At 34.7% G+C, this 15,727-nt stretch overlaps 1 protein-coding gene across 3 annotated transcripts in view; it reads left to right on the top strand.

The window, feature by feature from the left end:
* The window catches only part of LOC148944089 (leptin receptor gene-related protein), a 53,812-nt gene that overhangs the window by 22,940 nt on the left and 15,145 nt on the right, over positions 1-15,727 (top strand). For all 3 annotated transcript variants that reach the window (XM_089099689.1, XM_089099687.1, XM_089099686.1), the window contains one exon: positions 10,105-10,180. In XM_089099689.1, the coding sequence (XP_088955815.1) occupies positions 10,105-10,180 (76 nt within the window). The remainder of the gene's footprint in view (positions 1-10,104; positions 10,181-15,727) is intronic.

Raw genomic sequence — 15,727 nt, 5'->3', positions numbered from 1 at the left:
AAGTGGGGCCTGCCAAAATTAAGTGAAAAACAAAAGTATTTACATAGTGGCCTAAGTTGTAAAAGTATTGTACTCATAGAAGAAAGATGCAGGCATTTCAGATAAGATCAACCAGGCCATGACACCTATGGTCAAGTATTTTGACAAAATTCAGTAGATTTAATCCCTTTAAATTAACCAAATTTGCAAACAAAAAAAATTGCATACCTTTTTGGTTTTAAAGCTGTTCAAAATTCTGACAATTTTGACTTTATTGTACTTCCACAAAAATTAATTTTTAATTAAGGAAGGTATGCATTATTTTCTAACATAACACATCTTTAGTATTTATCCTCCATGTTTAAAAAAATATATAAACTTGTCAAAATTTGAGTTAAAATTTTATTTGATGGGTTTTTGCTATCAAAATAACAAAGACTTGTATTTTCAAAACTTGAGCCAATGAAAAATATGATAAAAACTCAAAATTAAGCTATAACATTTTTTCTGTCAGAATTCAGATACGTATAAACCTGTCATGGACATAATTTTCTAAGTCCCAGAATTAGAAAAATGATTGACATAGTCAGGGCAGGGGTGCAGTTAGTGGGAGAAGGGACATGGACTCCTCCCCCCAAGTTCCAAGGTGTTGGCACTGCATTCTGACACCTTGGAATTTGGCGTATATTTTTAGCGTAATTTGGCTTGTGTATCCAAATTTGTTGGCACACTGGGCAAATTTTGTTAGCTTATTTTTATATCCCCTATCCAAACTCAAAACCCAGGTTGTGTCCATGGATACAGTAACTTGACAATAGCTTACCAGGGTATATTTGTGGCCTTGGATTCATTCCTAAAAGTGTCATTCAACAAACTCAAAAGCTTTTTAAGATATAACAGTTACTTGACCTTGGGTTGCTGGTACTAGTTCAAGCATGGTGCTGGTTAAGTATACACTTTCCACTTGTTCCCCTAAAGTCATCAGTCTTCTGTATAAGCTGGAAGATGGAATGTCTCTAGCTTCCCCTTATTTCCAAAAATAAATAAAACGACTCAAATTGAGTTGTTGATCCTGAATACAACTCAAATTGTCAAATCTGGAGCTCTACAAGGAGAAATCCTTAGATTGCTCCAAGTTACAATTTAAGGTATTTTAGGGTTGGTTCTTATCTTATATAGATAAGCCAGGTTGATCTCACATGGAATGGCTGATATCTTTCTTGCATTATTAACACACCTTTAAAAGCTACTATACAAATACTTCAGCTTTTTCCTTCATAAAAGTTTTGATAGAACATTCTTATAACTTTTATAGAACTCAAGGAAATCCATCAAATTGAGTCCCAAAAGTAGAGGGAGGGGGACTGGGATGCAATTGTAACAGCAGCAATTATAATTATTTGGACATGTATCATATATTTTATAGTATTATTTGGAAAGAGCATTGAGTAGGAAATAGAGTTGTATATGTCTTTTGTTTCTATTCGGTTTCCTCCTTATAACGTAGAATTAACTAATTGTTATAGTAGGAACTAATATATGTTTGGAAAGAGTGTTGAACAGAGAATCAAATGGCATTACCCTTTTTTTTTGTTGTTGTTGTTAGTTCAGAAAATTAATCTTGGACCAATATTACCTTTTCTATAGTGGATAATCAAACTCATATAGCAAGTCAAAGAAAAGGAGTAGGAAACACATTTATGCATTCTGAGCATAATAGCCCAACCTTAGTAACAGTACCGATTAGGCCCATGTCCTGTTAAAACTAAAAACTGTAATATCAAAACCTTGCTTTGTTACATTGAGACAGTTACAATTTATTGGATATCTTAGAGTTGCTTCTGGTTTGGCTCCATCTCATTCCCCCTTCCCATAATGCCTTGATCTAGGCCAAACGTTAAGTTTGCTAATTTTGTTGGTTTATGTCCAAATCAAACAGTTCGTGGTAACGAACTGTAAGTAAGGAGCGACCCGGCTCAATGGTAACCGAAACTCTAGAAAACGGGTTTTTGATACCAATAGATACATCAAAAGAATCAGATTTCAATGCTGAAATCAAATATATAACTTTCATCAAGTTTAGTGCTAACCATCAAAAGTTACGCGCCTGAGAAAATTTGGCTGATTTTCAAAAATAGGGAAAAAGACCCCCTAAAAGTTATAGAACCTTAATGAAAGTCGCACCATCATATTCAGCGTATCAGAGAACCCTACTATAGAAGTTTCAAGCTCCTATCTACAGAAATGTGGAATTTTCTATTTTTTGCCAGAAGAAATATCACACATGTGTGTTTATTTGATTGTTTTTTTTTTTTTTTTTTTTTTTTTATTTTTTTTTCCAGGGGTGATCGTATTGACCCAGTGGTTCTAGAATATCGTGGGAGGGCTCATTCGAATGGAAATTAAAAGTTCTAGTGCTCTTTTTAAGTTACCAAAAAAATTTGAGGGCAACTAGGCCCCCTCCCACGCTCATTTTTTCCCCAAAATCATCCGATCAAAATTTTGAGATAGCCATTTTGTTCAGCATGGTCGAAAATATTAAAAATATTTGTTTTAAGATGACTTAATCCCCCGAAGTCCCCGGGGGGAGGGCTAAAAGTTATGAACTTTACCCAATGTTAACATATAGTATTGGTTATTGGGAAGTATACAGACGTTTTCAGGAGGGTTTTTTTCTGGTAGTGAGGGGGGGGGTCGAGGGTTATGTTGGAGGATCTGTCCATGAAGGAAGTTTTCATGGGGGAAGGGAAATTGCTATTAAGGGGGCGCCGGACTTGCCAGCATTATTTATTGGTTATTGGGAAGTATACAGACATTTTCAGGAAGGATTTTTTTTCTGGAGGAGGGGGTTACTTGGGAGAATCTTTCCGTGGAGGTAGTTTCTTTGGTGTAGGAGACATTTCTATAAAGGGGGCGCCGGATTTCCAAGCATTATTTAAAAAACAATTAGAAATTAAATTTTAAAAAAACAATTTTTTTCAACTGAAAATAAGAAGCAACATTTGAACTTTAAACGAACAGAAATTATTACGTATATGAGGGGGTTGACACCCAAGTCAATGCCTTGCTCTTTACGCTACAGTTTTTTTTAGTGCTTTCAAAAGAGCTATCTATTCTAACTAAACGGCCTTTGTGATTCAGGGGTTTGTGAATTAAATTTGTTTTTAACTTTTAACGTAAAGAGCGAGGTATTGACTAAGGGGAGAACCCCCTCATATATGTAATAACATATACGTAATAAAAAAAAAACAATAAAAAAACAAGCGATACGGCTCAATAGTGATCGAAACTTTTAAAAACGGAATTTTGATGTCAATAAATGTATGACTGGAAACATGACTGGAGAAGGACTTACCGAGAGCTTCAAAACCTCTACCGGAGTACTTCGAGGTTGCCTAATATCACCGGAGCTGTTTAATCTCTTCCTAACTGCAGCCCTTTCACTCACAGATAACCCGCCCGGCGCCCTTGTCGGAGGAGTGGTGATAGACAAATTGACATATACTGATGACATAGTCCTAATAGCCGAGTCCCTTCAAGATCTATAATCTCAGGCTAACAGCGCTCAGTCGTCCAGCAACCTCTTCGGGATGGCAATCAACACCTCAAAAATGAAAGACATGCACTGTTCACACAAATTCGGTTCACACGTAAATCTCAGCCTTCAGCTTGGTGAAGGTACCACTGAGTGGATGGAAGGCTTCGCGTATCTTGGGAGCTTACTTACTTATGGTAACAACCAAATCAAAGACATCAAGAGACGCCTGGCACTTGCAAACTCCGTTCTTAAAGCTCTGATGCCCGTTTGGAGGAATAAAAACTTAACAACAACTCTCAAATCGAGACTCTTCTATTCCCTCATTAGTCTGATTGCCATCTAGGCCTGTAAATCTTGAACGCTTAAAAAAGACAATCAATGCCACTAAGCTGCCTTAAAAACTAAATCTCTGTAACACATTGCTTGCATCAAATTCCATGACAGACGCTCCAACTTCAACCTTCTCTATAATCTGAAAGTCAAATTTACAATACTGGACAAAATAAAACTACAACAACTCAAATGGCTTGGACATACACAACGCATGGCTAGCACTCGTCTCCCGAAGATAACCTTCGATGGACGAGTACACGGTTCTCGACCCAGAGGTCGCCCTCCGAAGAGATGGAAAGAAAACTTTTCAACTTACAACCTGCCACAACTCTGCCACCTGGCCAACAACAGAAGTACCTACAGGAGGCACATCAATGAACTGGTTAAAGAAGAGGCCCCAAAACGACCTCCAAGGACGGATGGGACATAAGTCAAGTAAGTCAAATGTATCAAAAGAATGTGTTTATATAATGCTTATTCTAAATATATAAATTTTATTAAGTTTAGTATTACTCATCAAAGGCTACGAGCCTGAGAAAATTTACCCGATTTTTTAAAGAGGGGGAAACATCCCCTAAAAGTGAAAGAATTTTAATGAAAATCACACCGTCAGATTCAGCGTATCAGAAAACCCTATTACATAGGTTTCAAGCTCATATCTGCAATACATTAACCTAATAAAAGTACTTTATGCTTATAAAAACGGTCATTGAAAAAAAAAAAAAAAAAAAACACCTAAGACTAGGAAAAGACGCGTAAGTGAAACATGACATTTACTTTATGCGTATTGGGATTTTTTTTTTTTTTAGTTGACAAAATTTCCAGATACCTCGGTATTCTTCTGTAATCTTTTAGTGGCTATATAACAGTATTTCTGCAGCTTTATAACTGTATTAACTGGTATTTTCCGAGGGGTAATCGCCGGAGGGGGGGGGGTAAACGATGGCCACCTAAATACTTATGTTCCAAGTAGGACTAATGAAGAAAGGATTTTCTTAATATTGTGTTTAGAGTAGTTCAGAATTGTAAAATTTTCATCTCCACCTCGTCTAATAACGTAAGCCAATTTTTAGTTTAATATTGCTTGACATATAATTGAGTGCCTACTTTGGCCTGCAGTATGAAGCTAACAGTTCTGTTGAAGCTTTACAAATTCAGCATACATTTATTCTCAATTTGATTTTGAACAAATAAGGAAGTAACCTAATTAAACTTTACATGCAGGTTTAATGAAGTCTCTTGCTTCTAGCTTAACTAACCATAACTGCATAATCTTCAATCCTATATCACATGTCACTCAACAAGCAGTTGAATACTTATAGGAAGACATAGCATTTAAAAGCCAAAGTTTTTTCTTGCTCTCTGTCACAAATGACAGATTCTGAAACAAAACCAGAAGTTCTTACTGCACCAACTCTATGAATTGTACTGTGATGTCTTTGTGCAGAAATGAATTGCAAAAAGGTAATTCAAAATTTGGATTGCAATTGACACTTGACATATTTTACAAGGGATTGTAAATAAATACATTGAAAAAGCACAACCATAAAAAAACAAGTGTAATCACAGGCAATGAAAGAAAGAGAATACACTGCAAACATTTTGGTTGAGACTTCTGCTGAACTGTCTCCTCTGTTTTCTTTGTGACATTTCTTTTATCATGCTTAGCCAGTGTGGTCTCATAACTTGCTCATTATTAGTGAATCTAAATGTGCAATTTTATTATTAAAATACCTGGAAAAATCATGGCCATAGAGTCAGTAGTAGACTTCTACCTTGGAGCCAAAGAATTTTTAGTATACAGCACATAAATTGCTGGGTAAAGATTTTGTTAATTTTAAGCTACTCCAGGGAGCAACGTCTTTGGGTAATTGTTTTGTCTATATCCCTAAGATCTCTACACTAGGAGTGTTAACTTCTTCAGGGAGATTTTTTTTCAACTATGGACAGTACATCATACAGGGCTACTCCCCCTCCATGAGAAGCTGGAGCTCTAAAGCTGTCCAATTTAGCTCTAAAGTAGGAATTATGACCTGGTAAAGAATATCAATACTACTACTACTACTATTAACAACTTACTGCAGCACCAAGCTGCCTCAGGTCAACACAGTTGTGTATGCTCCTCTCCTCCTCCACCCAAATCTATTCAAATCCCTCTCTTTACACCCTCCCAAAAAGTTCCATCTCCCTTTAAATCCTTTCTTACAAACTCTTCCCACCCCATTCAGGGTACAGCAGGGTTGTTTTACCCTAGATGAATGACCAAAAATGATGGTTTTTGACAATCTGTTATCCTTCATCTGCATACTGTGTCCTTGTTTTGTCAGCCTTTCTCTCATTATAGCCCTAGAAAGTTTTTTTTTTTTACTATATTTTTGTCCAGCTTAGTGTTTGAAATATAGTCTGTCTAATGGTTACCCAAAAGTATTTGTAGACAATTCCTGTTGAAAACGTTTAGCATGTATGCCCTGCAGATTAAAAAACATTGCCAAATCAAAGAATGAGAACCATTTTGCAAAAAATATGCAAAAGTAAAGCAATAAGCACTGTTGGAAATTAATCCAGAAATATCCCAACATCCTCTAGTAACTTGAACAACCAGGAAGAAAGAGAGGTATTCTAGTATGCCATCAAAAGGACTCTATCAAAGATGAAACTTTGCTGAAATCTCTGCGTGTGAACAAATCCTCATTGACTTCTCTGTACCTGGCTGCCACAGCTGCTCAAATCCACACAATAAATAACCAGATGCTATGGGTCGGCCATTTATTATCTAGGAGTCTGCAACATTCCTTGCTGCTACAAAAATCTTCCAAAACGCCCACACTTCAGAACCATACTTGAGCACTGCCATCACTGTAGCTTCCAATATTCTAATCTTGGTTTGCAGACTTACTTTCCCATTCCTTAGGACAGATGATAGACTATCTATACTAGACTGGAATATATACTAGACCGGACTATCTATGATAAACTGGAATAGCAATAAACAAGGAAAAGTTGGAAAGTAACCTGACAACTAGAAAAATATCACAGAAAAAAACGCAAATAGATTTTTAGTGCTATGATTTCTCTATTTACTTTACAAATATTTTTATTCTGTCTCGTAAATAGTAAAAAAAGTAAATAATATGAATAAATAAATATAATAATAAGTAATCCTTCTTTGAAGATACAACTTTGAGTGATTCTAGAACCATATGCCTACACTTCTCCAACTCTAAGTGGCAAGGGGTGGGGCTCCAGGGCGTAATTTATTCCAAAAATAGTGTATGTAACATTTTACAATTAAAAAAAATAGTGAGTTAGCATAAAAACAATCATGTATAAGGCACAAAACCATGTTTGAAAAAAAAAAAAAAAAAAAAAAAAAACATATTCAGGAATTGGATCCTCGCCATTCTGATTCAAAGTCTAACTTCTTTCAACTGAAAGTAAGAAGCAAAATTAAAACTTAAAACGAACCGAAATTGTTATGTAATTGAAGAGGATTGCCCCTCCTCAATACCTTGCTCTTTATGCTAAAGTTTTTTAGTACCTTTAAAAGAGATTCCTGTTGTTCTAATTAAATGATTTTTGCGTTTCAGGAGTCGTTCTTAAAGAATTGGGACACAATTCAAACTTTGGCGTAAAGAGCGAGTTGTTGAGGAGGAGACAATCCCCTTCATGTACGTAACAATGTCTGTTGGCTTTAAGCTTTACTTTTGCTCCTTACTTTCAGTTGAAAAAACTTGTTTTTAAAAATCGAGATGGAAAAGAGAAAGCAAGACATTTGAAAAGAATTTTGCATAGGAATTCTGGCAAATTCACCCAGTAATGCTCCCTCACAAGTTCAAACCCTGGAAACTTCCCTCTCCATAGAAAACTCCCCCGTGGAAAAAAAGCAAAAATTTCGACCCCCCTCCCCACCCGAAAATGTATACATACTTCAAAATAACAAATACTATGTGTAAAAATGGGCAAATTTTACGACAAAGACCTTTCCCCTGGGGCTGTGGGAGGGGGGGGGGTCATGATATATCCAAAAGCTTAGTTATTGGCCCTTTCAACCATGGTGATTAAAATGGCTATCTCAAGATTTTGATCAGATGACTTTGGGAAAAAAGAGGTGGGGAAGGGGACCAGGTTGCCCTCCAATCTTTTTGGTCACTTAAAAAGCACACTAGAGCTTTTAATTCCCTCTCATGGTATTCTAGGACCACTGGGTCAATACAATAATTCCTGACAAAACAAAAAACAAATTAGCATGCATCCATAGTGTTTTTTCTGGCAAAAAATACAAATTCCATATTTTTGAAGATAGGAGCTTGAAACCACTACAGTAAGGCTTGAAACCTTGAAGAAGAGCTTGAAGAAGAGCTTGAAGAAGAGCTTGAAACCACTACAGTAAGGCTTTCTGATACGCTGAATCTGATGGCGTGACTTTCATTAAGATCCTAATAATTTTAGCGGGTATTTAACCATTTTTTCGAAAATCAGGCAAATTTTCTCAGGCTTGTAGCCTTTAATCAGTAAGACTAAACTTTATGAAACTTATATATTTGAAATAAGCACAATAAGCCGATTCTTTTTATATATATATTATATCCGTTCTTTACGTAGAAAATTTCGTTCTTTAGAGTTTTGATTACTATTGAGCCGGGTCACTCTTTGCTTACAGTTTGTTACCACAAACTGTTAGATAGGACCATAATTGTGTAACTTATTCAGCAAATACATTTGTAATTGGCTATTATAAAATATTGGGTTAATTAAAGTTTCAATTACAAAGAGTAAGAGCATTAAACAATATTTGGTGAAGCTAAACCTCTGCAAACAAGAGAAGGGGAGGGAGTACGTCAAGGAAAAGTAATTTGGAGTTTCAACATTTAATTATTTGTTATTCTATGAATTTCTTCCTCTTAAGAACATTTGATATATCAATAATCATTTTTCGAGCCTCAATGTCAGCTGATCATGTTAAAGAGTTTAAAGTCAATTCTCCCAACAGACTAATGAGACTTACTAAGGGGTTCTTGCAAATCTCCGGTTAAGGGTTTTGGACCATAATTATTACAATGGTACTGTTTTATTCTTCCAAGCTTTTCCACTTAAAAGTGGCACCAAAAGTGCTGTTTTTAGTGCTATATGGCACTTATAGATTATAGAATTGATAAAAAGCTCGTAGATATGAGCAGTAGCTTTCAAATGAGCCATTAAGCATTAGTCTAAGAAGTTCTTGTAGCCCATTAGCCCCAGATTTTCTACTTGATGGGACCAATAGTGCCATTTTTAGAGCCATTTGACACTTGCAGTTGGTGGAATTTATAGGAAAAATGTAGATATGAGAAATAGCTTTTATATGAGCTGTTAAACATCTATCTATGATGTTTTGGTAGCCGGCTAGCCCCCCACCCTTGAGAAATAGAACAAAAAGTGCCATTTCTAGTGCCATGTAGCACTCGCAGATGGTGGAATAAAAAAAAAAACACGTAGCCTAGATATGAAAAATAGCTTTTGAATGAGCCATTAAGCATCTCTCTATGATGTTTCGGTAAAATGCTAGCCCTTAAAAAAAAAAAAAAAAAAAAAAAAAAAGAGGCAGATCAGTGCTACCCAAAAAAGTGATTTTCTTTGTTGTTCAAGGCTGGGCACTGCAATTTCCCTGTACAAGATTTTTGACTATGTTGACTCCAATGGTATACTTTTCATTTAATCTGACACCATTTTCGAGGTGTTTCAGTTTTTTTCTCGAAATTACCGTAAATTTCTTTTTGCAATAAACTTTTACTTTTTAGATGAACCAAAATAATAGTTACCATTCCTGCATCAGTGTCAGATGGAAATTTTTTGACTAGGCAGTTTTTTTCTAAACCTGTTTTTTTAACTTTTGGTTACTATGGGCAGTTGTTTGTACTTTATTAGGTTACAGCTACCACCATAACCATGACATTGCTCTGTGATGCTCAATTTGTCCCCCAAGTCTTATGTAATCCATACAAAATGAATAATTATTATTGATACTCGGATTTTGAACAACTGAATGTCAAACAATAAGCTCTATGACAAACATAATTTGTTGCTGCTGTCTAGATCTTCAAGGAAAGGAATGTTGAAGATTGTTAGGTTCTATATTACATGTGCAGGATAACCAGGATAATCCTGCTACTGATAACCTCAGATGGCAGATGGAAGGAGGATTCATTCATCGTGTTTCTTATAGTTGTATACATTATTCAATTTAGCATTTATTCTATAAATTGTGTTTATTTTAGCTTTGGTAGCATTGGCCTTTAGTGGTTCAATTGGAATGATGTTCCTTGTGTTAGCTTGTGCACTTCCTCAATATGGGTAAGTTACAGATTTTTTCGGCTTGTATCTTGATAGTGTTGAAAACTTTCTGAAATTATTGCACCTAGTATTTCTTTATAAATGTAAGTTTTGCAACGACATTATATATATATATATATATATATATATATATATATATATATATATATATATATATATATATATATATATATATATATATATATATATATATATATATATATATATATATAAATGATTCATTGCTCAGTCATGATTCATTGCTAAACCGGTTAAGACCGTATTGCTTGCTATCGCCCACTCTATGAATCACGTAATGAAATGAATGACGACGGATTATTGCTAAATTGTCTGCATGCTGTGATATAACGAAAAGTTTGTACAATCTGATAATGGAAAATCTGAAAATAAAAGCCTTTCCCTAAATAGAACTCAACAATGGAAATGATTAGCTGTTATTCCTCCAAAGTGATTTAAGGCTCAAATTATTCGTGATATGAGATTAAAGGAATAGTACAGTGGGGGAAAAGGACTGAATTAAGACTGGTGGCTTCTTCTTTTGCCAGTAAGTCAATTTTAGCTATTACTAAGTTAAGATGGGCAAGAAAAAAAATAAAAGGAGTCGTCCAGATATTGATTCTAGCGAGGATATTGCAACAAGCACCCCAAATACGTCAGGAAATCCGGATATTCGGAAGCCAGTGACAAGTCAGGTTTCGTTAATGACCCTATCAGAGGACTCTGCAAAGATGATGAACATTATGCGTGAAACTCATAGCTCAGTCTAATCAATTGAACAGCGATTCATTGTAGTAGAAAATAGAATAAAAGCAATTGAATCAGAGCAATTAGCCTTAAGGTCTGAATTATCCGGGATTAAGTCTTGTACAAATGCTGTAGAAAATGACATTTATTTGTTGAAAAATGATAATTTTAACCTGCAGTCAGAAGTTAAATATTTTAAAGAAAAGACCCTATGTATGTCTGATAGGCTTATGGCTGCAGAGTATCAGCGTAACGAAAATAATTTGGTTTTATGGAATGCAGTCTGTGAGGATGAAGATCAAGCCAAACGTATGTTTACCGAGATATGTACGGATGGACTAAATTTACCAGTGATACCCCATTTTTCAGTTGTTGCAATAAAAAAGGATAAGAAATATTTTAAGGTTAATGTAAAAACCGTGGAAACAAGATTGAAATCCTTAAAAATGGGAAGAAGCTTAAAGGAAGAAATATAGCAAACCAGGGAAACATTTATGTGAGTGATGATGCCCCATTTTCTGTGAGAGAGGCAAGAAAAGAACTATATGAAAAAAAATTGTGTCTTAAAACGATGGGTATAAGTTCATGGGTATCATACACAGTTCCACCATATCTTCAGTTTTAACGTCCGGGTGGTACAAAAGTGAAGTTTACGTGTGATGAATGGATTGAGGAACTAGCACATAAGCCTCCTCCCTCCACAGTTTCCAGAGGTGCTAAAAAATGAGTGTTTTATTGAATGTGTTTAGTTTACTTATTGGTTAATTATCTTTTCTTTTTCGCTTGGTTTAATCAAATAGATATGGAAATGTTGATAGTGATGAATTTGAAATGTTTGGGTTAATGTTAATTTTTATTTTTGAGTAAATAATTCAAAATGTTTGTTAATGTGAAATTATTTTGAGTGGGTGGTAGCGGGCTGATGTCTTTTTGAATGGTTTTGCTTTGTGCCATGAAGCTTGCAATAATGTGCTTTTTTAAATTGTATGTCCGCTTTGCCAGAATATATTTTGTTATTTTTTTTTTTATTTATCTAGGTCTAGTTATATGTTTAGTAGATAATTATTTTTTTCGCCACCGCTACCCACTACCGTCACATACATTAACTTTTATTGATGATGGTTAGAGATATCGTTTTTCCTCCTGTGAACAGCAATGTCCTGCAACTTGAAAGTCGAAGGGTTGATTTTTCCAGCCAGTTTAATCAAAGGATAAATAGAAATTTAGATATTAATACCACTGAGATTTTCACAAATGAACCATCAAGGTATATTTTTAAAGAGGAAGCACTACCCTTGTATTGTGATAGGGGCCATTTTAGCCTTAACATTTTTCATTTGAATTGTCAGGGATTGAATTCTGCGCATAATGTTTTTTCGGAATTATTAAATACTGATGTCTTTCAGGTGATCGCTTTAACTGAAACGTGGTTAAATGATAACAACTCGCAAATACTACATATCCCTGGGTATAATTTATATGTAAGGAATCGCGAGTATTACCAACATGGAGGCCTAGCAGCTTACATTCAGGCTGATTATAAGGTTTCAATAAGAGAAGATCTTACAATATATAGAGAGAAAGTGTGCGAGTGTTTTGTTTTACATATAACTAGAGAGAATTTGAATTTTTGTATTGTTGTAGTATATAGACCTCCACAGAGCCTGCTCCAAGACTTTATGGACATATTTGAAGAACTATTAATGAAACTTCCGATTAACTCTATGCCATGTTTTATTATGGGGGATTTTAATATTGACCTTATAGATCAGTCATCTGCTAGCACTGAATTTATTAATAGAAGTTTATCCAATGGGTTTCATCCTTGTATAAATATCCCTACAAGAATTACGGGAACATCAGCTAAGCTTCTGGACAACATCCTTTCTAATGTACCCTTGAGTCTTCCCAGGGTCCTTATTAACGATGTATCTGACCACTTTGGAGTTTCAGCTAGCTTTAGAACTGTCACGAAGGTGGTTAAAGACAAAAAATCAAGGATTCCAGTGATCAGTAGTCAAGTGATCAAGTGTGAGGTGTATGGTTTGAGGGGTAAATCATTAAATTTTTTAAGAAGTTTTTTAAGTAATCGTTATCAGTATGTCCAACTAAATGATACTTCTTCCGAAAAAAAGCGTATTGAAATAGGTGTTCCGCAAGGATCAGTTCTCGGTCCTATATTATTCTTGATATTTATTAATGATTTACCAAATTGTCTAAATAATTTTTGCTCTAGAATAAATGAAGTAACGGTAAACCCTACTAATTAAACAGTTTCACTTTTTGCTGATGACACAACAGCCATTAGCACAGCTAAGACAGCGGAGCTGCTGCAGATTTCCATGAAGGAATCAGTTAATAGAATTACAGCATGGCTGAGGGTAAATAAATTAAGGATTAACATGGCTAAGTCTAACTTTATTATTTTCTCGCGATCATCAAACTTTTACCCAGGGATCAAGGAATTAGATATGCCCAATGGACTGCGTCTTTTAAATACCTTGGGATTGTAATAGATGAAATTCTATCTTTTAAGGAACATGTTACTTTAACTAGCAAAATTCTGGCAAGAAATCTCGGTATAATGAAGAAACTCCAACATTGTTTTCCCAAGTCTGTCCTTCGCCATCTTTATTTTTCTTTAATACACCCGTATATACTTTATTGTTCAAGTATTTGGCTCTATACTTTTTCTTCTACCCTAAAACCAATAAGAGTTCTAAAAAATCATGAAGTAAGAATTTTAGCCGGTATATCTCAACGTATGTCTGTTAGAGAAATTTACCCAACTTTAAAAATTTTGCCGGCTGCAGGCCTTCGTGAGTTCTATATATTGTGGTTTATTTTTGGACTGCAGCAGGATGTTCAGCCTCGTTGTTTTGGTGATTTATTGTCCATTAGGTCTACTGTTCATTATCATGATACAAGGGGAGCGCGGACTTCTGTGTACCTAGAGGTATATCTTCCCGTTCATGTTTTTTTTGTTTTTTATAGAGGTACGCGGAAATGGAATAGTTTGAATAGTGATATTAAGACTATTGGTGACCCCAATATTTTTAGAAAAATCATTAAGGAACTGCTTTTTGCTGAATATGAGTTTTGACTGATTAATTGATTTATGTATTGTGGGGGTTTTGTTGATATGATGTTCCCAGAGGAAGTATAATATATGATATTATTTTGTATTTATTGTTTAGTGTGATGGTATTAGTGGTGTCGGTGGCCAAGTATTCTTTGTTTTAAGGATTTTGTTTTCTCTACCTCCCCCACGGACAAGCTTTGCTTTTTAGGGGAGGCAGCAATAATTTTTTGTTGATATGTTTTTTTTCAATAAATCCTTATTCTTCTTATTCTTCTTATATATATATATATATATATATATATATATATATATATATATATATATATATATATATATATATATATATATATATATATATATATATATATATATATAGTTATTGTAGGTCCTAACTGGACCACTTCAAATACTCCCCCCCCCCATAGTGCTTGAAACTGTTCAACAGGAACCAAAAGCATTGAATTTTAGCATACTGGAATTACATTAAACTTGACACAACAAGCCCCAGTTCTCTCCATAAAACAAGAATTTTGAACCCATGGTGAGTTACAACTCAATGTTACCTGATGGTAGGATAGTACGAGTATCAGTTAGCCCAAAAGAGTCTTGTTTACATAATGGTAGGTCACGCCATAAAGAAATGGATATCAATGAAGCATACATACTATAATTTGAAAATTACCTTGCAATTTTACAAGATTCAGTATAACAAATACCTAGTTCAATCTGTTTGAATATGCTGCTCAAATTCAATGTAGGAGGTATTTCAAGTTCAAGCTTATTTATTAACAATAAATGTGCAAAAACAACAAAAACATGAAAGTAGACAATCTTCATTGGTTGGTTCTTTGGCCTGAAAAACTTAAAGAAGAACATAAAGCATAAACATAAAAAAACATAACAAAGTTGACATTGAGCATAAAAATGCAACTTGACTTTTGGTCACCCTATAGCATAATCCAGATTTGTTTTCAAAATATGATGTTTTCCTGCATACAAGGGAGGTTGTAGGTTGATTAAATGAGGAAAAGTGCCTTTTGAGGTTTGGACCAATGTACCAAAAATATTATTTTGAATTACTTCGAGTTTATTCCAAGTAGAATTAAATAATGGTTCATAATTGAACCAAGCTCTATTCTAATAGCCCCAGGTATCGTCCTATTCATTTGCTCAAAATTTTGAATGGATTTTGACTCTGTAAGACTTAATTTGTTGTCGTTTTTTAAAACATAAAAAACTAAACAAGGAAAAGAACCTGCTGATGTTTATCACAACTAATCAACTCAAATAATGTAACTGATCACAATGATCACATCAAATATGTGACTCTGCTGACCCAGTAAAAAAAAACACACATATAAAAGCAAGAACGGTGACACTACCCTCATACAACCAACTCGGAAATATAAATACATAACACCACCCTTTTACAACCACCTCACAATACGAATGGAACTAAATTCAAAAAATCAATCTTTACACATTTAAAAAAGAAAGAGAAAGAATCACAATAGCTAAATAAACAAGCTATATGAAAGAATAATATTATAATAGACAAAATTATCAATTACAATTTATAGATTGAACTTATCCTTTAAACATTCAATCACCAGATGTTTGAAGGGGTCAGACAGTACAGTGCCTAAGCTGGAAGTGTACTCCATGCTTATGAAGATTGCATCAGAGGGACAGAATTAGACAGAACGCGAGGCGTGGCAGGG

Source organism: Artemia sp. Qi Xiang Cuo, chromosome 14 (genome assembly GCF_049724085.1).
Source record: "Artemia sp. Qi Xiang Cuo chromosome 14, ASM4972408v1, whole genome shotgun sequence".
Taxonomy (NCBI): Eukaryota; Metazoa; Arthropoda; class Branchiopoda; order Anostraca; family Artemiidae; genus Artemia; species Artemia sp. Qi Xiang Cuo.
Note: the sequence above shows the minus strand (reverse complement) of the source record. Positions and strands in the feature narration are given on the sequence as shown.